Source organism: Clavelina lepadiformis, chromosome 7 (assembly GCF_947623445.1).
Source record: "Clavelina lepadiformis chromosome 7, kaClaLepa1.1, whole genome shotgun sequence".
In the NCBI taxonomy this organism is placed as follows: domain Eukaryota; kingdom Metazoa; phylum Chordata; class Ascidiacea; order Aplousobranchia; family Clavelinidae; genus Clavelina; species Clavelina lepadiformis.
Genome location: NC_135246.1, coordinates 2126433 through 2152226, shown reverse-complemented (window position 1 = coordinate 2152226; position 25794 = coordinate 2126433). Strand labels below are relative to the sequence as shown.

The 25794-nt window shown below is 36.0% G+C and overlaps 4 protein-coding genes across 5 annotated transcripts; 2 read left to right on the top strand and 2 right to left on the bottom strand.

Moving 5' to 3' along the window:
- Positions 1 to 861: 861 nt before the first annotated feature.
- Positions 862 to 6262, top strand: LOC143465201 (uncharacterized). The gene is made up of 4 exons (XM_076963391.1): positions 862 to 975; positions 1208 to 1312; positions 1385 to 1492; positions 5999 to 6262. Exons 1-4 carry the CDS (start codon positions 886 to 888, stop codon positions 6260 to 6262), a joined length of 567 nt encoding a protein of 188 aa, XP_076819506.1. The 5' UTR covers positions 862 to 885.
- LOC143466026 (uncharacterized) lies at positions 2383 to 4760 on the bottom strand. The gene is made up of 4 exons (XM_076964600.1): positions 3294 to 4760; positions 3106 to 3148; positions 2866 to 3033; positions 2383 to 2728 (listed from the first exon to the last, which is right to left on the bottom strand). Exons 1-4 carry the CDS (start codon positions 3339 to 3341, stop codon positions 2619 to 2621), a joined length of 369 nt encoding a protein of 122 aa, XP_076820715.1. The 5' UTR covers positions 3342 to 4760; the 3' UTR covers positions 2383 to 2618.
- Positions 6263 to 9854: 3592 nt separating the features above from the next.
- On the top strand, positions 9855 to 24896 carry LOC143465664 (dynein axonemal heavy chain 7-like). Of its 2 annotated transcripts, XM_076964069.1 has the most exons (9): positions 9855 to 9986; positions 21622 to 21787; positions 22217 to 22414; positions 22577 to 22796; positions 22985 to 23136; positions 23409 to 23578; positions 23786 to 23916; positions 24521 to 24695; positions 24774 to 24896. In XM_076964069.1, the coding sequence occupies exons 3-6, from the start codon at positions 22239 to 22241 to the stop codon at positions 23479 to 23481; spliced, it is 621 nt and encodes a 206-aa protein (XP_076820184.1). In that variant the 5' UTR covers positions 9855 to 9986; positions 21622 to 21787; positions 22217 to 22238; the 3' UTR covers positions 23482 to 23578; positions 23786 to 23916; positions 24521 to 24695; positions 24774 to 24896. The 2 variants fall into 2 exon arrangements, with proteins under 2 accessions (XP_076820184.1, XP_076820186.1); XM_076964071.1 differs by lacking the exon at positions 9855 to 9986 and having other exon boundaries at positions 21111 to 21787.
- LOC143465200 (zinc finger BED domain-containing protein 4-like) lies at positions 17337 to 18485 on the bottom strand. Its single transcript, XM_076963389.1, has one exon. It carries the CDS (start codon positions 18483 to 18485, stop codon positions 17337 to 17339), a length of 1149 nt encoding a protein of 382 aa, XP_076819504.1.
- Positions 24897 to 25794: the final 898 nt, after the last annotated feature.

Here is a 25794-nt window from a genome sequence, read left to right as displayed (position 1 = left end):
CCCTACCGTAGGGTAAAATCCCTACGAGTGGCAACCTTGGCTGGACACGACGCAATCCGCGGATCGTCCATGGACGGTTGAAAATGGACGATTTTTGCGTAAGCGTCCATGGACGATTTTAGGAAAAGCTTAAATAGCGGATATGAGGAAAGAGTCACATGTACACACAAAACAGTTCGAAAACTTCGGCATCTTTCTTTCATCTCCAAGAAGCATTTTGGTTATTTAATTAGGAAGTCATGGACTATGTGTAAATATGGGGTCTAGTATACAGCTACAGGATGCCTTTGTATAGTAGACCGCTCTACTAAGTTTAAGCTGGGAAACGCAATGAAGAAAATTTTTACCCGGTCCCACACGTGAGGATATTTCACTTTAATTTCACGTTGCAGCCAAAATGATTGATAGGAGATACGGAATTTTTGTTTGCGTTCAAAATCATTTTTCAAGAATCCCTTGCTTGGAAATATCAATGAATGGGTCGATTATCCAGTCAGGAATCTCCAATTGTATTACATCCTGAAACCGAACTTCCATGTCTTCATGCAATTCCTGAATATACTTGCTGTATGTCTCAACATCAACATTAGAAATACCTTTGTCGCTGATATCAAGTTGTTGCAAGCTGGAAAACTGGAAGAATTGCGTCTAGCTAAATTTCGCCCATACAACGCAAGCTTATTTTTGAATCCACACAGTGCTGATTTTACCTTGATTCGATTTACCTCGTTACCCTGAAGGAATAGGTTCAATTCGTTAAATTTGGAAAATATATCTGACAAGTATGCGATATCATTTCATAGCAATAATTTCTTTGGCAAGGCCAGGCTGTCTTATCAGCTTTTAGCAGTCGCCACGCCGACTGTTTTCTTCCATTTCTACTCCATGTATATGTCCGGAGAGATTCAAAAGCTTAAGACATCTGAGGAGAAATTGAGGTTGATGAAAGATGGAGAGGCAGACCACATGCTCCCCGTGAGTGTTATGACGTCGACGTGATCTGCTTTGCGTAGACACTTCTGTTGAGCGTAATGATTCGTAACGCAAGATCGTCATGTTATGTCGACTATGACCGAGACAGCCTGTCATTACTAGCCGAAAAAAAGTAAAACATAAATGAAGTTCTTGAGAAATAACTTGAGATGTAACAATTGTCCGCTTCGTATAGCGCTTTAGTGGCTTACGTGAATACCGTGTTTTCTTATAGACCAACCCAGATAAGGAAAGAGATTTCAAGAAAATGTCTAAAAGACGAAAGAGTGTTGGTCACGTGAAAGTGCGTCGAATTTATTCCGGCAACGAATTGAAAGAGGTAAAACATTTTTCACTTGCTCAGGGAAAAAATTGGTTTTCTATTTTAAAATATTTCCTCCTCGTTTTCCAGATCCCATACACCAACAAAATCCACTACGCTTATTACGTCAGCATCGTCTTCCGTTTAGTAATGGAAGCAATCTTCATGTACTTCGGCTATCTCCTTTTTAAGAACATGGTATGTTATTTATTTAAATCATTTTGGAAAAATAACAGCCCAGTGAATGAAGTATATGAAGTGCAAAACGCGTTATGTTTATGAAATGACATATTGACAACATCCAGTCAAGTTGGCCGCTTTGGAACTGCCGAGAATTTAAAAAGTTAATTTTCACGCTCAAAGACCGATACATGCTCGCAGCAGGTCGCTAAAAGCAAGATTAGATTTTGAAAGCTTTCTGGGTTAATTGCTTTTATGGCCTAGTTTTGTCAATGGTCATTTATCGTGCATATATTTGCATGCTGTTGTAAAACTTGACGGGATTTCTGTAGATTTAGGTTACCACAGATCGCTTTATTGAGTTGCCAACGTCGTACACTGTAAAAAAAATTTTTTCTTGTTTACATCTAAATGTATGGCAGCAGTGTCGCCATACAAAATTATGTATTTTTATATTCAAAAGATGTAAAGTGCTTTTACACAAAGCAATTTGTTTTTTCCGAAAACAACGCGTTATGTAAATTAACGCATAAGACTGTTAAAATATTAATGGTAGTATGTTTATTACAGATCCTATAAACATGTTTTCTACATATAATTAGCTGTATTAATGCAAAAATCATTACTTTATTAAAAGTAAATCTAGCAATCACCCGCCTTTTATTTACAATTACTTTTATTTACTTTACTTTGCATGACAGTGGTGATACGGACAGTTAATTACTCCACCATTGAAAATATGACACTTGACATGTTTTACAATATTGTACAGTTGGTTACTCAAAAATTTCAGAGTACAATCAGGCTGTGCACGTTTATACAAATTACAAGAAATGTCAGATTCAGTAAAAGTTCTTTGATATGGTTTTGTTTTATGCTTTCTTTTGTAGTAAGACACAAGTGAATTATACTTCCTGAAGCTTGCGTTGCAGTCATCAGCACCACATTTAAACACATAGTTATGCACATTTCGATGAAACAAAATGCGGTCAAACTACTTTACATCAGACTAATCAATTTTATAACTGTATAAATCACATGCAAATAACAACATTGTCCTCGAAGAAAAAATGTCAAGTAAAACAGAAATACTTGACAGAAATGTCTGGTCACAACTATTCTTACACAAGTACTTCGAAGTTATTTATTGCGTTGTAGAAAGATAGCAGTTTGCCATTAATTCCTTTTTTCCGTGCTTTTTGGCCATGATGCTTAGTTTTGCTCCCATGTAGTGGGTCAATATTAGCAAAATTTCTGAAAGCAAAAAAGACTTTGATGTCAACAAGCAAAAATGCATTCTATTTTTTAAATAAACAGTAGAAACAACAAACAAATATCCGCTACTGCTTACAATAACAATGGTGACAAGGTACAGATACTCGTGAACTAACCTTTTAGTAATTCCAGAGTCGCGCTTAGTTCTTCAGGATACCTTACATTAAACACGTAGTAGCATGCAGATGGTAAGGTGACAGCTTCAAGGGCAGAATTGATGTAGTCAAAAGCACACTTCTTGTCAACGAAAATGTAAAACCTTTTTGAGGTTAACACATCTGGCCCTAACAAAAGGCAAAGTACAGTACAATAATGCACTACAACTGATAGCACACAAAAATAGTCAAATTAATTACCATGTGCCACAATGCAAGGGTTCAACGGCACATCTTCATCTTCCTTCAAAGAAAAATATTTTTAGTGTATTATGAGTCCTATACAATCAAATGTTTCTTACTGGATTGCGAATCAACATATCAGTATACCATAACTTTCAAATTATTTTCATAAATTAGACATCTGTATCGACATTAGTGGTGCTCACCTTTAACAAAAGTTCATTTGGATCTTCATGGAAGTACTTACAGAGCATAATTACTACACCAATTATATCTACATCTGTATCTGCATCAACCTTTTCTTTTGCCAAATTGATATCAAAGATAATTCTATGCAAATCTGCATTTTTAGCTGTTGTGTTTGCATGAACTGCAACAATCGCTGCAGTTGATTTTGAACAATAATTTGAAACTGATCTAAGGAAACTTGGGTAAGCCTCTTGTAATGTACCATCATCCCGACTTTTCCGAAAAGTATAGGCCACTCTTCTTTCAATTTGTAAATGTCAAGCTTATTTTCATTGATTACTTTCTGTAGATGCGCATTACTATGAATGTAGATCAATAGCTTGCGCCGTTTGATTGGCTGAAGCATGCTTAAGTTTTCCTCTTTTAGAAAAGAAAGATCAGCTAAAGTTTCCACACCAAGACTTGCAACGGTGGACAGTAACTTGCTTTTATGTATAAAATGAATATTTGGCAATGCTTCACTAATGAATCTGTCATTTTCACTGCCACTAAGGTCTTCCGCAGGTGATTCCATATTACAGTAAAATAATTTAAAAAACCTAATCATATCTCATATAACGTAAAATGTACATACACTAATCATGAAAATAGTCGTAACGTAAAATGAAAACAAATATTATCATCAGTCAATCATTTATATTAGTAAACTTTTCAAAGTAACTTAATGACAGTGAGTTTTGTTTCGCAAATAAAACAATAAATGGTATGCCATAATTTCAATGTACAACAAAACCACCAAGGAGGCAGCAAACACTTAAAATTAAAGATTTGTCTGATTTTGTTAGACTCTTACGTCTGGCCTAGCAGTTGGCATGCTTCAATGTCCCAGGTTGCGTGCAGAATTAGGCTAAAAAATGGCATGAAAGTAGGACAAATTAGGTAGCCGATTTTAGGCCAATAATTCTAGATTTTTCGCCTATGTTAAACAAGTTTTATTCATGTTTTTTGATTGCATTTTACGAAATGGTAGTCCAAAGCATACTAAATTGACAAGCAAAATTTCAGAGAGTCCCATGCAAGATTTTTCTAGTAGGCCTAGGCCTAACTAGTCTTTTAATAAATTCACTGTATAATAAAACTAACAAATATTGCATGGTATTTTTTGGTGTTTGAAGCCTCCTTAAATATACACCTGTTGTGTATAATTCACTAATTGGTAGTGTTTAAGCAGATGTGAAATGCTCAAATAACCGCATGCTTTAAAATGAGAAACCTTTATCTATTGACCTTGTAAGCATTCAGTGGAAAATAGTCAGTCAAATTACAAGATTTAGAGCAACAAAGTTCTCCTAATGGTTTTACAACTTCGTATATTCCTAAGTTGGGTACAAGTATACAACCTCATATAGCCTAGCCTAGTTCTGTTATTAGATACAATGCAGTTTGCATCAAACCTGACCAAACCCAAAGCAGAACTCATAGGCGCATGCCACGTGCTGCGTGCAGCAGCAGTTTTCAGAGAAAGAACATAAAAATCTAAACATTTTTTTCTGAAGAATTGGAACAATCATAATTTGGAAAAAGGGAAACAAAAATTAACTTTAAACGTTAATTTAATTCAAAAAATGGTTATTTATACAATTTTATAGAGTTTAACCAAGACTATAAACCTGTGGAAGCATTTCATGGTACGTTTAGGTCTATGGTTTACATACAAAATATGAATTACATAGGCTATCTTTTTGATATATTTCATTCCAGGACAAAAATAGAATAAATACGTTAATATACAAATTAACCTTAAAGAAATTTTTAAAAGAACGTCAAGGATTTGCAAAAAGTGGTTGTAGTTTGGGTAGAAATTTTTTTCATTATCGTTTTGTTTTCGATCTTATAAATCACAATAAGCCTAGTATTACAGCCCTAATGACAGAAATAGAGCCCACATTTGTATTTGCTTTACTCTATTGAAATACTGTATTTTTTTATCAATTTTAATTTTTATTCTTAGTGTACTGTTACATAAGTTTACCATAAAATTGCAAACAAATATATGTTTTATGGTTATACATAAAAAAAAATCAAAAAACAGAAAATGTTTTGTAAATTCTGAAGTGTGTTAGTAAAAAAACACATAATTATCTGTCACAAAGATCTACATATGTTTTTATGTAAAATAAAATAAAAATGTATGCAATTTTAAGATTATTTTTTACAGTGTACAAATGGTTTTTCTACGACCTCATTTTGCAAAGTATGATCTAATTCTAAGGTTAATTTTAAGTACGATCTAAATTATAAACTATATTTTCGTGATAATTACTTGAGTGTTTTCATGCGGCTCCATACGTACTATGAAGTTTGAAATTCGGCCCCGACACCAAAAAAGGTTGGGAACCACTGAGTTAAATTCTTTTATCAAAGGAAATCGCATTGACAACCGAGCTGTTTACTGTAACGCTATTAATTTTGTCTCAGTGGCCATTGGCTTGCAAATATAAACACCAAAAAGCTATTCTGGAACGTTGTTTTTTTTATCATACTCTTTTTGGGATTTTGTTAGTTTAAAAAGTAGTAACTTTTCGATCATCTTTGCGTGTATTTCAACCCTGACAGCACAAAACTGAGTGTTTTGCACCTCGACCGTATTTCGTCCAGTTTAATGTCACTGAAACTTGCTCCCAGAGTTGTTGATGCTTGTTAAAGATCTTCTCATGTTCAGGATGTCACTTGCGAACTCGACGCAAAGGGACCATGGTGCGAGAGCCAGAATAACCCGTTCTATTTCCTCTGGATGAAAGTACCCGCTATGTACCGATGCCGGGGAAATCCAGCCACCGAAGTGTACTACGCATGTAAAATGCACGTCAAGAACGGCGGATATGTACCTTGCTTAGTCTCTCGACCTTACGTGAGTGCTGTGCTAGGACTACTTTGCTCAAAACGCCAATTAGCTTATTTTCAAGTGGCGGCGAATGTGTTATAAGTTTATAACTAAGGATGGGTCGATACGAACCCAAACCCGAATAGATTCGCCGTATATCGCCTTTATGGAAGATTCGGGATAACCCGAATACAATATTACTTATAAATTTACTGACTTTTGTAAAAAATGATGATATAGTTTCCCGACAAAGCTAAACTACGGTCAGCAATACTTACAATGAAGGTCGTTTTTCCAACGATTTTGCTTTGTCAATCGTTTTTAAACATTATTTTACGAAAGAAAGCGATTTGTTTATCGATTACATCATGTGACAAGCAAGAATTGACAAATTTTGGATGAAACTTTATTGTTTGGTTCCAATACGAATAGATTCGGGATTCGTTCGTGTCGACCTTCATGATATTCGGGTTCGCACGAACCCGAATAATCTTCTTCACGGAACAACCCTAGTTACAACGGCTCTTGCAACTTGTCAACGAATTGGTTTAAATTTCAGGAAAAAATCGTTTTCCTCTGCTACATGAGCGTGCTAAGTGGCCTTTGCTTTCTTGTCTCTGCACTGGAATTAGTCGTTGTCACAGTCAGACGGTTCTTCAAGAACAGAAAGCCAAAGCATAAGTAAGCATACTTCTGCTTTTTAAGGCCCACCCCATGCTTAACTTAACAATAGCCAGCTATTGTTAGCTATTGTAATGCAGTTAAATAGGCTACTTGTAGAAAGGTACTTCTAAACCCTTCAATCAGTCTATTTAGAAACATTATAAATTTCGAAAACTTCTGTCCCAATTTTGGTTAGCACCAAATAATTTAAAAAGAATTTTGTGACGTAATAGACACTTACGTGATTTCATAAACATCAGGCATCTATTCGGAAACAACTATCGTTCCAGTCGTCCTGAGTCGGTGTTTTACGGACCTGCGCCGTCTGCCCCGAACGGACCAGGCAAATACGGCTTTAACGAAACTGAAGCTTACTACGGTGAAAGCTTGGCCGTTCCTATCTGCATCGCACATAGTAAGTATGTCCTTGTGTGATGTGTGTCGCATATGAGAACGTTCCTTCCATTTCGTCAAATGTGGCAGAAATATCTGCGCACCTAGTCAGCTCGTTAGCTGTATGCGCAAAAGATCTGTTGTTTTTTTGCATGAAATTATCTAACTTATGCGGAATTTTCAATTAAACTCTTTAGTGTACAGCTAACCCTACTCATGAAAACGCTACTTTATGAAAGAAAGGAAGAAGCGCAGGGTTTTCAGTTAAACAAATTTAGAATGTTACTAATGGAAACAAAAAAATCTTTCCCCAGGGGAATACCCACCCAGCGCAAGCCAGATGGACTAGCACGTGGTGATAAATGACGAAGACAGAGGAAACGATCATATACAGAAAGAGAACCACTGCTTCCATGAAAAGTTATATCTATCTTTTACTGGAAACCTAACTCCTGAAGTGTTTTGACTCAGCATTTTTGCCCGTACATTTACCGCTGGTGAAATTTTCTATTAACACGTCTCGTTTGCTGCATTCTTAGAATTTGACCGAACGAATTAGAGGTATTAAGTTGCCTTTGCTGCTGATTTACGAACGAATTAGGAAAATATTTTGTTTTGCTGCTGAAAAAATTGCTTAATCTTGTGCATAACGTGTTTAGCCCTGCAATAACTGCCCGGCTAGGTTGCTGCTACTTAAACAATGTAACTTATTTTTGTTATATTATTATACGAATAATGTTGTGTGCAGTTATGTTTACTTTAGGCTGAAACAATTTGGGTTTAAAGTTGCAATGCGCAGTTGATTTATATACCTGGTTTGCCTTATTAATTATGTAATTTCTGACGTAACTAATTTCGATGTACAAATAAGTCAAAAAGCTGAAAAGTTTTACCTAACCACGAAATTAGATGTACTATTTTGCCATTTTTATTAGTCTCACTGTCGCCGCCATCTGACGGTTTAACTGTGAATGCTCATAGAGCGGTTACTCGTGCCTAAATCTTTTTACCCAAGCGAAATGCATTGTATTAGTGTTAAAGTGACATGGATGGATGGTTTCGACTAAGCCATTATGTAAATAGCCGTTTATATCACAACTGCGGACTTTTTAACTATGTTGAGTTTGTATTGTTTTACTGGAAGTAGCAGCATGCGGTAATTATGTAAGTAATTAAAAAATGTAGATTTTTTTATATTTCTGGCATGTGCTTTTGATTTTTGACGAATTATTTTTATCGTATTTTGCAGCTGGGAATAGGTTTCTTCAAATAAACGATTTGTCACAAATCCTTTCACCTTGGCCAAAGAGTTTATTAAAAACCAACACCAGACACTAAGGATGACCGTGAAAATTCTTACAGAATGAATGAAGGCACCGAAAAACTATGCTGATACGCTGTCTTACGTAATATCGCTTAATCAGCATGAAAACTGCATGAATGAATGAATTGAATAACTAAAAACAGAAGCATTAGGTGAACAAAAAGTTTCAAGGCAACAACAACAACAAACGCAAACCAAACGTTCTTTTCCAATGTTTCCATAATTTGCTGGCGGTTTCGCAGTTGATGTCAACTTCTAGCTTGGCAGGTTTCAGCGCACTTGTTTTAGACATGTTATTATCAGCCTACAAATTACGTTAAATAAATTGTACTAAATGATGCCGTTATTCTTAGCTTTATTTGACGTAAATCATTCATCTGAAATAATAGAATAATAGTAACACAGTATTAGTAGAAAAGCAACACAACCTAAGGAATGCCCGAAGCAGAAACAAACACAAGAAGTAATTAAGATAAAACGAGGCGAGTTAACAAAGGAATCTTCATTACATCCGCTATTTCAGCTTATCCTAAAATCGTCCATGGACGCATACGCAAAAATCGTCCGTTTTCAACCGTCCATGGACGATCCGCGGATTGCGTCGTGTCCAGATTTTACCCAGTGCCGTTTATTTTAGTATGTAAATCATTATGCACATTTTTGGATTTTATCTGTATGGCCTTATTGATTGCGTGAAGAAAATTCTCATTTAATCATGCACCTTGCATTAGGTCATGGATTCTTAACCGGTAGGCCATGGCTCACTGGTGGGTCACAGAGCTATTTTGAAAATTGTATTGCTATTTGTAAAGTTGGTGAAAATTTTAGTTTTATTTAATTGGTAAAAATTTTGTAACGTCCAATTTAGCATTGTTATTTATTCAAATTATATTAGTTAAGTGATAATGATTTATATGATTTTGTGTCACCCAAAACTCCAAATAGATTTGCCAATTCATGTCTAGACTCGTTTAATTCGTCTAATTTCGTCTAATTTCTAACTAATTTCAATAATTTCAATAATTTAATAACTAATCTAATAATTTCTAACTAATTTCAAAATTTTGTAACGTCCAATTTAGCGTTGTTGTTTATTCAAATTATATTAGTTAAGTGATAATAATTTATATGATTTTGTGTCACCCAAAACTCCAAATAGATTTGCCAATGCATGTCTAGTCTAACTCGTCTCATTTCCTTTCCATAAACTAGGCCTAATAAGTGTGATAATATGAAAGCATGTCCAATATATTTCAAGCAGATAAAATCATTGCATAGCCTATCACCTTTAATATTGCTAATATCTGATGTCAAGTTTTTCATTTGCAACAGCAACAAATGTATCAGTTAATATGAAATGAAAGACTGTGACAAAGGGATTATTATACCGGCCAGCAAGACAACTCCGAAAACAAGGAAACTCTCTCATCTTGCTGCTATCAAAGGGTAGTTATTGATTATACTGTATTATCTCTATGTACATAACTTTTAAAATAAAGGTATTTCTCAATCCATGGTATTGCTTATGCTTGCAATCGGTATATTCCAGGGTTAAATTAGGGGCATGTGCTAAAACAAGTTGACCTTAAACCACAGAAGGATTGTCAGTAAATGTATGATACCAGTTTTCCAAAGAATTTTTCAATTTTCAATAATATGTATCTTGTGATTAAGCAAGTATATGTTGCCATAAATTCCTTGCAAGTAATGCAAATTTTCAGCTAATTGTGTCATAGGATCTATTGGCGGTATTGCGACCACATTTTTTCTTTGCGATTTAAATCTCATGTTAAATACGTTTGCCTGGGGCTAGAGAAACAATTTCTTCACCATATTGTGCAGAATTTAATCTGTTTTTTTACTATAATTTTATATCATTTTTTGTTGATGCAAAAACGGAGCAAAACGATTTCTTCCAAGACTACTTTTTCCGGGTAATTGCGGACACTACTTGCAAATGCGGCCACACATCTCCATAAATGCGTCCGCATTTCCCTGCTTTTGCGGACGTATTCTTATGAAGAATTTAGTCTTTTACAGTATTGCGGCTTGTTGTGTCCAAGACTGAAGAAGAACATTAGAGTTAAAAGCAATGCAAAATAAATTGCTTTTATTCATTGATTCATCGAATAACTGTATAATAAATACAGTCGAATCCGGTTAATTGCATAGTCAATTTGCCAAGCCTTTTTATGCGATTAAACGAATAATGCGTTTATGCGAAAGTGCAAATTCCACTTATTTTCTTACTTGACGTGCGAAGCTGGTCACGTGTAAAGACGTCAACACGCAAAACACTAACGTTTATTGTGTATTGCGATCATCCATTCATTCAAGCACGTAAAAGATGAAAACATGCTTTCTTGCATTTGTGTTTTTAAACGAACAAATGTTGCCATGTCCGCCCCTTCCAACTGTAGTAGTTGGCGAATTGTATGAAGTAGGCCTACATGCAGAATTTCTTTATATTTTGTTGTTGTCACAGCTATTGCGTCAGCAGAGCTTTCTTTATTGTTGTCGTCTTTTTCAACTTGTTTGTTTCGTAAAACTTCTTCACATATTACGGCATCATCTTAACTCAACGCTTTCTCTTTACGCAACGCTTAAATGAAACTAAAACAGTGCGAATTTTAGTGTGTGTATGTTGACAGCCACATGTTAATACTTAAATTGAGCATTGTTGGTTTCATTGTTTCGTAACAAAGCGCAGTACAAGTCACAAAGCTTGGGCATTGCATGTGCGCTCCCAGTGCGTGTTGTTTTCAATTTTATCTTTTAAAAACTGTTGAATAATCGAATAAATCACCTTCATTGTTATTCAATGAAGCGGATTATGCAATAAACCGTTATGCGATAAACCGAAGTATTATCTTTACAAATGATAGACTATGGTTTTGGACTTGCGCCCTTTATGCGTAAAAACAAATTATGCGATTATCCAGAATGCAATTAACCGGATTTGACTGTATATGTGTTTATGAATATTGTAATAATAAGGGAGAAGAATATTCAGGTAACTTGGTTGGTGTAAAACGATGCGCAACCACTTCGATTCGATTTTACTTTTGCATTTATGTAATGGACGGGCCAAGTTTTAAACGTTTTTAGTATACCTCGCATATCCTATAAGCGTAACTTAACCGTAACGATTATCGTATGTTTACAGTGTAATGCAAAATTAAAAGTGAGTCATTACGCTTAGCCTGCATCGAGTACAAGAAAAATTTCAAAGGAATAAGGCGGCAAGCTTATACTCGTGTACATTATAAAAATTCATGGTACAACATGTTTTCTGATAATGTGTTTGTTTATTTCATGCGACAAGAAACAATTCAAGAAAATACCACTTGAGAATCGATGTTAATGAAAGAAGAACCGAAAAACATTTTATCAGCACCATTTTCACACACACATCACAATACCACTGCACGTTTTCAATTTCATTCACCTCGATATTGAGGTTGGTGCATTTGGTATGGTCCCAGAAATCACAAGCTACCCATGACGGTTCAGCCGGACCTCTTTTCCACTTTTGCAAATACAGTCGAGTCCGCTTAATTCGGACACTTTGGTTCCGCTCACTTTTGGCCGAATTAAGCGGAGAAACGGCTTTGTCCGAATTAAGCGGAAAATCGATTGTTCATTTCATGGTCATGCGTAAAGGCAAACAACGCATTTAAAATACTGTACTGTTGCGTAATAAATGAATTGCACCTGCGCTATACTGCAGTAATTGGCACTGATCGCATAAAACGCACAAGAGTACGAGTAAATGAGTACGCATAAAATGCACATTCTGAGCCGCTTCCTCTCTGTCTTTAAACCTCGTCCACGAAGCATAGTCTCTTCACGTTGTTCACGCAAATTTGCATAATTTTTCTGCCAATCTTGCAAAGTACGTTTTGATATCCCCACCAACGCAGCTAACTGCCGAACTGTCAAGGAAGCGTCGTCATTTTTTTCTTCGTTTACTTTAGTGAGCAATTTCACTTTTTCTTCTAAACTTTTCTCTACCATTCTGTTCTACAAGATGGTCGCAATGGTACCGAAGTAAAAGCGACTATGAAGCTGGCACGGCGTTATATGAATTCATTGTCGATTGTTACCGCATTAATCGTCATTGTTTCACCATAATCACTCATAATGCAACTGCATCTTGTGTTAAAACCAACCAAGTACTGTTTATTGTTTCATAACCTAACGATGTAACGATAGGAATTGCGAACCTGTGTCCGAATTAAGCGGAGAATTGTCCGAATTAACGGGAGTTTTTTACGTTCAATTTTTACTTTTGTTCCGTTCCCGAGCATTTTGGCCGAATAAAGCGGTTGTCCGGGTTATCCGGTGTCCGAATTAAGCGGATTCGACTGTAGCTGAAAGAGCTGCATTTAGCGTTACTTGATCGTAAGAGCTCCTTGATTTCTTACTTGGTGACTCCATATTGCACAAGTAGACTAAAGTAAGCAAATAATCGCGTGCAAACAAAGCATTTGATAAACGAGAATGACCACGTTATGCTGTCCGCATTTAGGGGGTTGTTTTGTAATTGTGATGACTGATGACACACAGAAAAATAAAACAAAAACATTGAAAAAATACACATAGACATATAAAATTTTGTACATACACAGAAGAAGGATACAGCTACTCGTGTGCGAAAAAAGAATGAAAAAAGAGCAATATTTGCGGGAGAAACAGCAGTTTAGTTTGGAGGTGAAAAAAAAATTTTTGCTGTTTTTCATATGGTTCTAGCCTGTGTTTGAGATAGTCACGTTCTAAGGGTAATAACGAAACCTTTTACTTGGAGTAACTCCCTGAAATTTGCTGGAGTTGTTTATTAGGAATATTAGATGGGGCTAATTAAAAAAAATTCTTTTGTTGTAAAATTTTTTGGTAATTTCAGAAACAATTTTACCGGCCGCAAAAGCGCCGTGGCCACAATAGCGCCGATTGACCCTATATATGTGCATGGGTAACCAAACTTTTTCCCTACCAGGAACCTTCCCGCTTTACGGCTAGTCACTTAGCTCTTTTTGTCTCATTCACTTTTAATCGCAATCTTAGGTAAAAACATCCATCTTTTCACTACAAAGTTAAAATGTAGACTGCACCAACTATTGGTCACCAAAGTATCGTACCATTCACCATCATCACTCAACGAGGAAAAAGGATTCGCGGGTAGCGTGACATGCTTCGGGGAAGAGCTGTAGGGGACAAAGAAAAACGTGCGCGTGTATATAGAACTACAATTTCCTAAAAGCGATAAAAACGATAACGGTCACAAGTGCCACAACGGTAAAATATTACTACACAACAACAAACTACAACCCAAACTAGTGCCTTAACAATTGGATTATATAACATTAAAATTCAGTGCTTCTTAAAACAAGTGCGTAAAGATATTCTCGTGACACATGTATGTATATTGTTTAATTATGACATCACATTCACAATGTATAATCCATATGTGCATGATGCTAGTGTTTGGATCAAGTATTAATCGGACGAATTATGCGGGCGATAAAACATAGATATTGTTAATGTGCAGTTAAGTGCACAACAGAACTAATTTGAGTTTGTGTATCAGTGAATGCCCTTAACTGTTTTTAGTGGATGCCTTTGAGCATCCTGGTTCTGCAAAAATATGTACCCCTCAAAAAAGTTGGATGCCCAACTCTGGCAAACTAAGCTTAATCTGCCAACAGACACAATCGACCGTGCAATTTTTTAGCTTTAATTGATGACATTCTAATAAATTATAATAATATGACATTCTAATGCGCACCCACTGATATGTTTAACAGTATGTCTTAGGCCTGAGTTACATACAGTCAGACCTCGTTAATCTAGACCACTTTGTTTTGTCATAAACTGTTCGTGTAGCAGGGTATCTGGATTATCATAAAGCGAAAAATCAATCAGTCTTTCAAAAGCAGTACGCACCTTACTTTGATTCAAAGTATCCATTTTCTGGCTGAACAGCAACTAAAATAAAGCTATATTTTTTTTCCCCTATACCCCAGAACTACTATCTTAAAGGCGATAATCTGCTATTGTTTTCGTCAATTAAGTATGATACTGTATCTATGATAACTGTGAATCATTTCCGCTTCACTTTTAATAATCTGGTTTATCAGATTAAATTGCTATTTATTTAGCACATTTGTACCAAAACTTTTGTGGCGGACTTGGACTATGGTTCTGGATTAATGAGGTCTGACTATATAGCTCATTTGATTTAAGTTATGGCAGGTCTGCTAAGTCCAAAAACTTTGCTATTTTTTATCTATCATTCTGCTGTCTAATGTGAAGTTTGCTAAAGCTAATATCAGCAAAGTATACATCGTGGTTTGCACTCTAGTAAATGTCAAAACTAATGAAAATAAAAAAATGTTTTAAAAGTAAAAATGTGATGGTAACAGGTATATAGTTTTGCTTTTATTCGATTCATTTGGTGTGTATAGTAAGCTTTTGTGTGTATTTTGTTTGGTATGCAGAAGAGTAAGTAGATACTTATCTATCTAATATCTCTACCAAATTAATCTTATCAACAAGCAAGCTCTAGAAAGCTAGATTTGCAGTAAATACATTGCCAAAAGAATAACGGATAAATGAATAACTGTAGGAATAATGCCAAGCTCAAATCTCAAAAGCAAAATCTAAAGTTTTATAAAAACAACACCAAATCTATAACTACTTAAACCAAATCTATAAACTCTTATCGCAGTATGCCAAATTAATTTCTATATATACAGTATACAATGTATAATGGAGTTACAGAGTTGGATCAATTACATTAATTCAGTTCAATTACAATTACAATTACTCCCTTACATGTTTCCGTGCTAAAAATATCAAATTACAGTTACAATTACAATTACTGTTAAACATGTAATTGATTAATCATAAATTCAACGTCGGTAGAGAGGTGCTCTTTGAGAACCGTAGCAAAGCAATTAGCAACAATCACAAACTATTCATGTTTCATTCATGATACGTAGAATACCCCTTAGTTAAAAAAACTCGAACGTTTTGGAATATTTCAACTATTTCTAATCATGAGTGCTGAAAAACACAAACACAAAAATTTTTTTTATGCGACTGGCAACGACTAACAACGAATAGGCTACAAGACAGGCAATGAAATGTTGTGACGATTACGTCACGAGTCACGAGTTGTTTTGAGCTGTTTGGAATTTAATTTAGAATCCTGTAATTCAATTGTTTACCTGAGTTTTCCTTAAGTTTTCCTTAAGATTGAAAACTTGAGTTTTCCTTAATGACGTCAGATAATTTCCTCGCTTGAACTGGTGTGTCACATATAAATACTGATGTAATGTTTTCAATCTTTCCTTTTCATGTGATCGATTTCACTGGTTACTACAGCGCTATGTAACAATCCGTAAGCTTTGCCCGAAGGTGAAAACCTTTGTGTCCTATAATAAACAAAATGAGACTTTATAAGTTAGCAATATATATAGACAGAAATTAAACAAACAGCAGAAGCAAACCGTTCGAGAAATGACAACCATCTCATCGAGTGAGAAGAAAAACTATCTATCAATTCAACCATCCTCGCTTTAAAATTTGTCATAAATTGGTGCCCCGATCAGTTCGAAATTGCTGAGTTAGTTGCATATTGAGCGAGAAAGCATGTTACCAGCTATTTATGAAGTTTTGATGACCAAGTTTCCACAGCAAGATCAGCCAACTACGAACGCTAGTCAACGAGGAAGTTTTCAGGACATTTCATCTACAATATCAGCAACCAGACTAATTCGGAAACAACAGCACTAATGACATTGATACCTGGTTGATGTGATAAAGTTTTGATCGCCTTACCAACGTGTTATACATCTCCAAGAGCATGAGCAAACTATTGTATATATTTTTTACGCATCAAGAAACAAAGTCCACTGGACATCGCCACACGGCGCATCTCTCTACCGCAAACAAGGCTTGCTACAGCCGCGGAATGACACACGCAGACGTGATCGCTCATTTTTTTACCTTCGACACGCAAGGGAATGCGACACTTCTGTCAGCTTATGTCTCATGTTTTGTATTTCAAGTGAAACGGTGTATCGATATTTGTTATATTTGCCGAACTCTGTCATTGTACTGTACTAAATTCTTGTTTTAATGACCGTGATAAATATTTTAATCAAAGACATAATTTTGTCGAGTAAAGGTTGCCTTCAATTTCATTTCAGGCAAGCTTTACTCTGGGTAGGAAGGCTATGTGACGATTACGTCACGAGTCACGAGTTGTTTTGAGCTGTTTGGAATTTAATTTAGAATCCTGTAATTCAATTGTTTACCAAACTTGAGTTTTCCTTAATGACGTCAGATAATTTCCTCGCTTGAACTGGTGTGTCACATATAAATACTGATGTAATGTTTTCAATCTTTCCTTTTCATGTGATCGATTTCACTGGTTACTACAGCGCTATGTAACAATCCGTAAGCTTTGCCCGAAGGTGAAAACCTTTGTGTCCTATAATAAACAAAATGAAACTTTATAAGTTAGCAATATATATAGACAGAAATTAAACAAACAGCAGAAGCAAACCGTTCGAGAAATGACAACCATCTCATCGAGTGAGAAGAAAAACTATCTATCAATTCAACCATCCTCGCTTTAAAATTTGTCATAATGTAATCAAACGTATACACAAAGCTGATAGCGGTAAGGGTCAGCGATAAGGATGATAGCGATAAGGTGTGTAAAATTAAAATAAATGCAAAAGGAAAGAAGCTCCTGATAACTACAAATTACAAAATTTTGGTTCGCATTTACATTTTCACTTGCTCAAAAACTTTTGGATTGCATTTCATGAACACTAGGCTGCGAAAAGTTTCAGGCCCCAGTAAATTTCTTCTTGCCGTATAAAAGTTATCCGCAATTGGAAATATTCTTTCTGACGGGGCTGATGTTGCTGTTAGTCCCAAATAATCCTTGTCTAAAGTAGCAAGCGTGGGTAGTTCTTGTGACTTCTTCTTCCAATACATTAGTGGGTCTTCATTGAAATGCATGGTTTCTACCCCAAAATAGCTGTCTACTTCATTTATTGAATTTCTTGGTCTTTTCTTTTTTAAGCCTTCTGTCAAAGTTAAATAGCTTTGGCTTTTTTGCAGGGTTTTCATCCTCATCCATCTACAACTCTCTTCGTCATCCTTGCCAAGTCTACTTGCCACATGAGTTTTTAGCACACGTATTGCTTCTTCTTTTTCAACGTCATCTTCAATCCAGCTGATTTTAAATCGTGGATCAAGAAGAGATGCAAGTCTGTTGTCCGGACAATTTATATATGGCAACAACCTTTTAGAAACTGAGTCTTTAAGATTAGCTGCCAGTTTCTGGCAATAGTGGAGATTTGAGTTTTTTAGTTTTTCCATTGCTTTCAGTAAGCCAAGCACTACCGGACAAATGCAAGAGGATGTTACAATATTTTCTCCTTCAACTTGCTGCATTACTTCCTTGAAAGGCAGTAGCACACTCACGAGCTCACTCAATGCCAAATAATCTTGATTTGTTATTTTTTCCCGTGACTGGATCAAGGTGAGAGCCGCGTTAACTTCTTCGTGATCATTTAAGACACTTTGCAACATAACAAGCTGCGAATTCAATCTTGTCACATTCTGTGCTCTTAACGTTATTTTTTTACGTTGCAAATAAGAGGTAGCATTTACAGATTTTCTTACTGAATTTACAATTTTGGCCACCTTTCCCAGCTGCTTCCCATCGTAAGACTTAGCAAACTCCGAATGTTGCAGACAATCCTTAATACAAAATTGTTGTGTATGAGCAAAACAGCTTACTCTTTCTGGTAAGTAAGTGAGAAGAGCATGTAAATCAGCACCCTCCTCGGACATTTCTTGTTCATGATCAGGATCCAACTGTTTCTCATTGTCCTCATTGATTTCTTCATCAGTTTTATGCATTTGTGCATATCTGAGCGAAAACTTCCGACGCCGGTGCGCAGGCGGTTGAGCCTGACCCAAGCAGGTCTTACGAGGGACATTCCCGATGGGTTTGGGTCGGCATCGGCTATGAAGCCAAGGAGTCCGGAGGTGTTGTTTTGCCACTCCGTGCTCCACACGTGGTTCGTCCAGTGCGCCGCACTTAGTCCAAGGTCTTCTGCGCTACTGAGTAGCTGTTGTGCGGCCGGCACAAAGGGGTGTCTTGATTTCAGTCGCTGCTTTCCAGATGGTGGTCGCTGGAGTGGGGTACGGAGAAGGTGTTCGGGGTACAAAGCGCGGCGAGCTAGAAAAATCATGGCTTCTTTGCGGCGTAGCTCAGCAGGTTGGATTGGTACGTAGTCCGTTGGAGTGTATTATGCAAACCTCAGCAGGTCTTGTGAGTTTGTAATATTTTTTGAATGGTTGCACATTTTACAGCACTAGTTTCAATTTCTGCTTTCTTTAAGACTTTTATCCCTTGTTTTTTTTGTCATTTTTGCCAGATCTAGGACATTGAAAGTTTTCAGTTCTTCCCTAAGTTGAAAAAAACTACCTTACAAAGCATTACAGCTGTGGCTACTATTAACATACCCGTGACGCGACACTTAATCGAAAGACACTTTATCGAACGACAGTTTATCGAACGACACTTAATCGAACGACAGCTGATCGAAACGACGGATGATCGAACCGGCAGTTGATCGAACGACTTTTTATCGAACCGACAGTTGATCAAAGCGACAGTTGATCGAATCGACTGTTGCTTCTCCCGCACACAGTCATAGCAAAACGTGGCGTACAGTTGCATTGCTTGCTGTAGAAAATTGAAATTTGGTGACTTTTCATGTCCATGTTTGTTTGATAAAGTTGGATTTTGTAATTTTTGAGATATTGTGATATTTATATAATTTTGCTCTCTCTCCGCATTGAAGCGTATTACTCATTTACGCACCAATAACTTGACTAACTATTCTCTTTCGTTCTCTTCTCACAGCGGGAGCGCGGCGTAACAAGAAGAATTTCTAGAAATGTGTCACTTTTAGAAATACCTAATTTACACTAAATTCACTTTCTTTAGTTTTACAATTATGATGTATACAGGAAGCCAGATGATGTTTCTACTAACCTGTAAAAATCTCATCAGTCTACGACGCATAGTTTTCTAGTAATTAACGATTGCAAATGTGTGTGCGGGGTCGGCCACACCTAGTTTTTTAGTAAACTCGCGAGCCTGGTTAGGATAGGGTTAAAAGAACCACAATTTAACGAAACAACTGACGATATGCACTGTTAAAAGAACGACAATTTATCGAAACAACTGACGATATGCACTGTTAAAAGCATGTCAACTGACGAAGTGCACATTTCAATCGCATTCATTTAATTACAAGTTGTGTGCAATTGCTCGAAGATAACTTTTTATGTCAATATTCGTTGAGTCATAATTTTCGACTATGCTCTTCAGCCGTTGGTTGACAGCGTCGTAGCGCCTCTTCCGAGGTGGGCCAGCAATTCCAGCACTCAATTGCTCAATAAACATTTCGTTGGAACCTTGTTCCTGATTAATTTTTTTGACGAGTCTGCGAAGCGTCGAATGGGATATTGAGACACGCTTGCTGAACGCATTGTGCCATCCTTCAATGCTATTATTCGTTCGTGGAAGGTCATCTTGAACCCGGTGGAAGACATTTCAACACCGGATAGGAAATAGAGGTTGACGACGATTCCTGCGACGCTATCGTCCAATCCAAGTAGTTTCGAAATATTCAATGTATTCAGACAAGTGCTGCTCATCGTCGTCACTGAACGTGGCCAGGAAGTCCTCGAACCGTTGTACAAAAAGAATTGAAAAAGCTGGGACAAAGACCACTTTCAAGAAGCTACTTTGTGTAAAAGTCAGGCAGCGATATGCCCCTTGCTATGAAATTTTGCCTTCAATTCCTTACTCTTTGTATCTATAACGACTAGTCTAGTCTACTGTACAGACAATCTTGTACTTAGTACGAGATACTGGTCTATTGCCTTCGCACCAGTTTTATGGCGTAACAATAGACTAGTACGACGTACTTATGGCGTAACAATACCACAATTTTTTCAAACAGAGCTAACACTGCAGTTTGAAACTCAATAAGAAACGGCGGGCCGTATTCTTGTGATAACTTATTAATATGTTTCGGGCCGGACGATTTCGCATGGCGGGCCGGCCGCCATGCGAAATCGTCAGCTTTATGATACAAATATAAAATATAAATCGTCAACTTTATGATACAAATATAAAATATAGATCTATATAAAATATAAATCGTCAACTTTATGATATATACATCACAATTCATTAATGCACACCATTACAAAGACCGCACATCACAATGGCTTATTGTCTCAATGTTTGAGAAACACGCAAAAATCTTGCTTGAAGCTATTGTCAAAGTTTGTCGTTCGATCAACTGTCGGTTCGATCAACTGTCGGTTCGATTAACTGTCGTTCGATAAAGTGTCGTTCGATCATCTGTCGGTTCGATAACTGTCGGTTCGATCAACTGTCGGTTCGATTAACTGTCGTTCGATAAAGTGTCGTTCGATCATCTGTCGGTTCGATAACTGTCGGTTCGATAACTGTCGGTTCGATAAAGTGTCGTTCGATAAAGTGTCTTTCGATAAAGTGTCATAGTACCTAACACACCACATGCTGTCTAGTGTCTATGCATTATATTTACCGGTAAATGGAATTTGTTTCTGAGAATTATTTGTTTTCCTGCAGATTTGTCCATAAACTACAAAGAACCATGTTTTTCCAGTAAATTGTTTGCCTGTTGTATGTGACCATGGTTGTAAGTAATTTTTTTTAACATTAGTAAGTTTTCTGTATAAACTGTTACAGTCGAATCCGGTTAATTACATAGTCAATTTGCCAAGCGTTTTTATGCGATTAAACGAATTATGCGTTTATCCGAAAGTGCAAATTCCACTTATTTTCTTACTTGACGTATTTTCATAAATTATTGTTGTTGTCTTTTAGTGTAACATCAATACGGTGTATTTTTGTTTGTTACAATTTTTGTAGTTATTTAGCTTAAGCAAAAGCCATACTTTCATGTTTACTAAATTTAATTTGTAGGTTAAGTACCAGAGTCTCACAGAGCACACAATGAATACAACATCTGCTGAATTTGAAATTTCCCAAACTTCATTATTTGTTGTTCCTGGCAACAACTACATAGTGACTGTGACTGTACATAGCAAAGGATATGAAAGCACACCTGAGAGCATTGATACTAATTCAAGTGAGTAAACTTTAATTTTAATCTTAAAGGAAGCATCTAAATATAAATTAAATGTAAATATGATATAATATTTGCATAATATTTTTGATAAGAAACTGTGGAGAAAATTAACTTTGTTATGGTGGGTTTAATAGTTTTAGTTTTATGTTATCGGTTGCTCTGATTTACAAATGTTTATGTAATGTATTTAAAGAACCTTCAGAACCACATTTCGTTGTGGGTCTTTTCACCAAACTGGTATGGCTCTCTGATAATTTTTTTCAATTTTTTATGGGTTGTCTAGCTTTCAAAGTGGATGTTTCTTTTTTAATACGCAGTAAACTTAGCATCAAAACTTCTTGTATACAAAACTAACTGAACCGTTATGCTCTTTGTAGAAGGTTTGTGATGGGTATTTTTTTGTAATAATTGTAACTTGCATGATTCCAGGTATGACTTAAGCGACTGTTCCATGATCAAATTGGTAGACATTCAACTGATGGCTGCCATGGGCCCTCCAGGTGGTGGTCGTAACCCAGTGACACCACGCTTCCTGCGACACTTTAATACTATAACAATCAATGCATTTGATGACGATGCTATGTCAACCATTTTGGCACTGATCTTGAATTGGCACGTTTCCATTAGGTAGCCTATTGTTCTGTTTTTACTAAAATTGGTGCAAGTTAAATTTTTCAATTTACAATTTAAACATAATATTTCAGCATTACAGAAACAATGTTTACTGTGAACTTTTAATTAAATTTTTTTATTGTTGCTGTTATGATAAATCTTTTTTCATTTGCACAGATACAACTTTGAAAAAGAATTTACTTCCCTAGTTCCGAAGCTAGTTGCAAGCACAGCTGCTGTTTATAATTCTGCATCGAAGAACTTGCTTCCAACTCCTGCCAAGTCCCATTACCTGTTCAACTTTCGAGACTACAACAGAATTATTGGTGGAGCTTGTTTGTCTACTCCTCAGTCAGCAGCCACAGTTGATGCCATCAAACGTCTGTGGGTGCATGAGGCGATGTGTAACTTTCCATAAATAATGATTTGAATTAATATTTTTTAATATTACGCAATACACGCGTTTCTTATTTTATAATGTGAAATTTATAAAACAGATATGGTACTGATTAACATAATTGGCAAACCTCAACATAGCAGTGACTCAAAATGACGATAATAATTAATATATTATTTTTAATTTAGGCGATGAGGGTGTACTATGATCGGCTTGTTGATGCTTCTGATAAGTCTTGGTTATATAATTACCTTTGTGAAGCCTTTCCTGAACATCTTGACGTTGAAATGAACACACTATTTCAGCATCTTGACTTCGACAATGATGAAAACGTTAGCGTGTATGGTTTTAATTAGCTGAAATTATTTAAATTCTCATGTAAGATTTTATTGAAAGCGTTTTGCATGAGCATATTCATTCAATGCATAACAACTTTGCCTGCAAGCTGAACAAGTGAACCATATGCTAAAGGGGTCACGTTTATGAAAACACCTGTTGTAGTTTGTTTTAATTTTTGCAAATATATTAGTATTATGTTACTATTTATGACGCTGTTGTTCTTATACTGTTATTCTGTTGACCTCGACTGGAAAACCTGTAAATTTAATTTAGGTTGAGGAAGATGATTTGCGCAGTCTTATGTTTTGTGACTTTACACCAAAAAATAAAAACAAGCTCTACATAGAAGTGGAGAATGTTGACAAACTGAAGGAGGTGGTAGAAAACCATTTGGAAGAGTTTAACAATATGAGTAAAAAGCCAATGAATCTAGTCATATTCAGGTTTGTTCTTGCTGTTTGTTATTTTTTTTAAATGTCAGAGCTGACATTCTGACTGTCTGTCTGTCTGTCAGATACAGCAGATTTTCATATAATTTTAAAGTTCTTCTTTTTTGTTCATGTTTATTCACTCATCAGAATATACTTTGTTGTTTTTATCCGAAACCAAAAGTTCAAATTTTACAATGTTTTACATTTGGTTTGCCATAGAGCATGTCTGTCGTATCTCTCGGATACTAAAGCAACCGAGAAGCCATGCACTGCTTGTTGGTATTGGTGGGTCTGGTCGTCAGTCTTTGACACGACTTGCTTCTCATATAGCTGATTATGAGCTATTTCAGGTATGTGAGCTTATTTTGATGTGGTCATGTTACAAAAAAATGTGTTGCAACAAAAATATGTTTATATCACTCCTTTAGGTTAAGTATTTTAGTAAGCATTGCTAATAAAAGAATGTTATAATGTAACCAAACTTTTTCTCAGCCAGGAACTTCCCGCTCGACAGCTAGTCAAATAACTCGGTTTGCTTTAATAACTTTTAATGGCATTTTCTTAAATAAAAACAATCATCTTCTCGCTATAAAACCCAAACGTAGACTGACTTAACACTCGTCTACCACTTCTCAGCCGGGCGCAACATTACCAACAAAACAAATTCCACGCCGCGAAGGAGTCCGTGCGGGACGCTAATTACAGTACTAAGTGGGCCTTTGGGGTAACGTCACAAGAGATAGAATAAAAACATGTGGACCCATGAACAAGTAAAACACGGCAGCACGTGGACATGTACAAAAACAATACAATGCAAATAAAAACGGTGTATAATGTGATGGATATAAAAACGGTGTATAACGTGATGGATATAAAAACGGTGTATAAAAATAATCTCGTGACAATAATAACTAATTTTGTACTTTAACTCAATGTAAATTAATATTGTTTGAGGTGCAAATATCCAAGGGCTATACAGTATACATCTACAGAATGGAGGGAAGACTTAAAAGTTATTCTCCGAAAATCAACAGAATCAGATCAACATGGCACTTTTCTGTTTACGGACACACAAATTAAAGAGGAATCGTTTCTAGAGGATATCAATAACCTCCTTAATGCCGGAGAGGTATAGTACTCTTCCAGTTGTGATATTTCCTATTTTTTGTTTTGTTTCAGTAAACTTTATATATTCTAAAATTTGTAGGTGCCAAATCTATTTGCAACTGATGAAAAGCAAGAAATTATATCTAATAGTCTAATTGTTATATGTGTGTCAATTGTTGCAAAACATAACCAGAGCTTGACGAATTTCATTGTTCTCTTTTGTTGCTTAACTCTTGAAATGAAAATTATATATTGTGTGTTTAAGCCAATAAAAAAATGTTAGGAAAGAATTTTTTGTTGATTTTCAAGCAAAATATTAATGTCTTTGGAATGAAATCATCATGACGATCTACACAAATACTATGTCTTTTTGAACGAAAATTCCGAATGAATTCGTAAAATGCTAGTCGATTGTATCACGTGACTTAGTTTATTTTCTTTGTTCCGTTTAGAATTACACAAACTACATTAATAAACATATTTGGTGACTTTCTCTTCAGCTATAAAGCGCGTGGATAATAGTTCGCTAATACATTGGCATTTTACGCGACCGTCGGCCAGGAAAATGCACTCAGAGTTCACTGGGGGGGCGTACTTATCGCTCGAAGTAAGTTCTTATTGTTAATCAATAATAATTATGTAGAATGTAGACAATACTCGCAGCGTGGTGCAATTCGCCACAAGCCGTCCGTCAAGCCGGTTATTACATAACAATAAAATATTCCAAGGGTTAGCGACACGTACAATGTTTTGTTATTGGTGACAACTGTGGGGGACCGAAATGTAGACTATAACGAAACGTTTTTGTTGCAAAGTCGAGTTAAACGTACGCTTCTGTGCATTTTGACCCCACACAGCACTAACCACCATTTATGCCTTCTTTGTGTAGAAACCCGAAAAAGACGTTTCTTCCGCTTCGCATCCGTCTAAGCCGGCCTAAACAGTCACTTTTTGCTGTAAAATCATTTTGTAGATTTAAACCGAATAATAATAAACATTTGTTCAGCGCCCTGTACCCGATAAAAATCCGCTCAAAAGCGCTTTAAGTCAATACGTTTTAGTAATTTTTAAAAAAAGTTCAGGCTTTTCGCATATACTGCAAGTAGTATAGTGCTGCCACC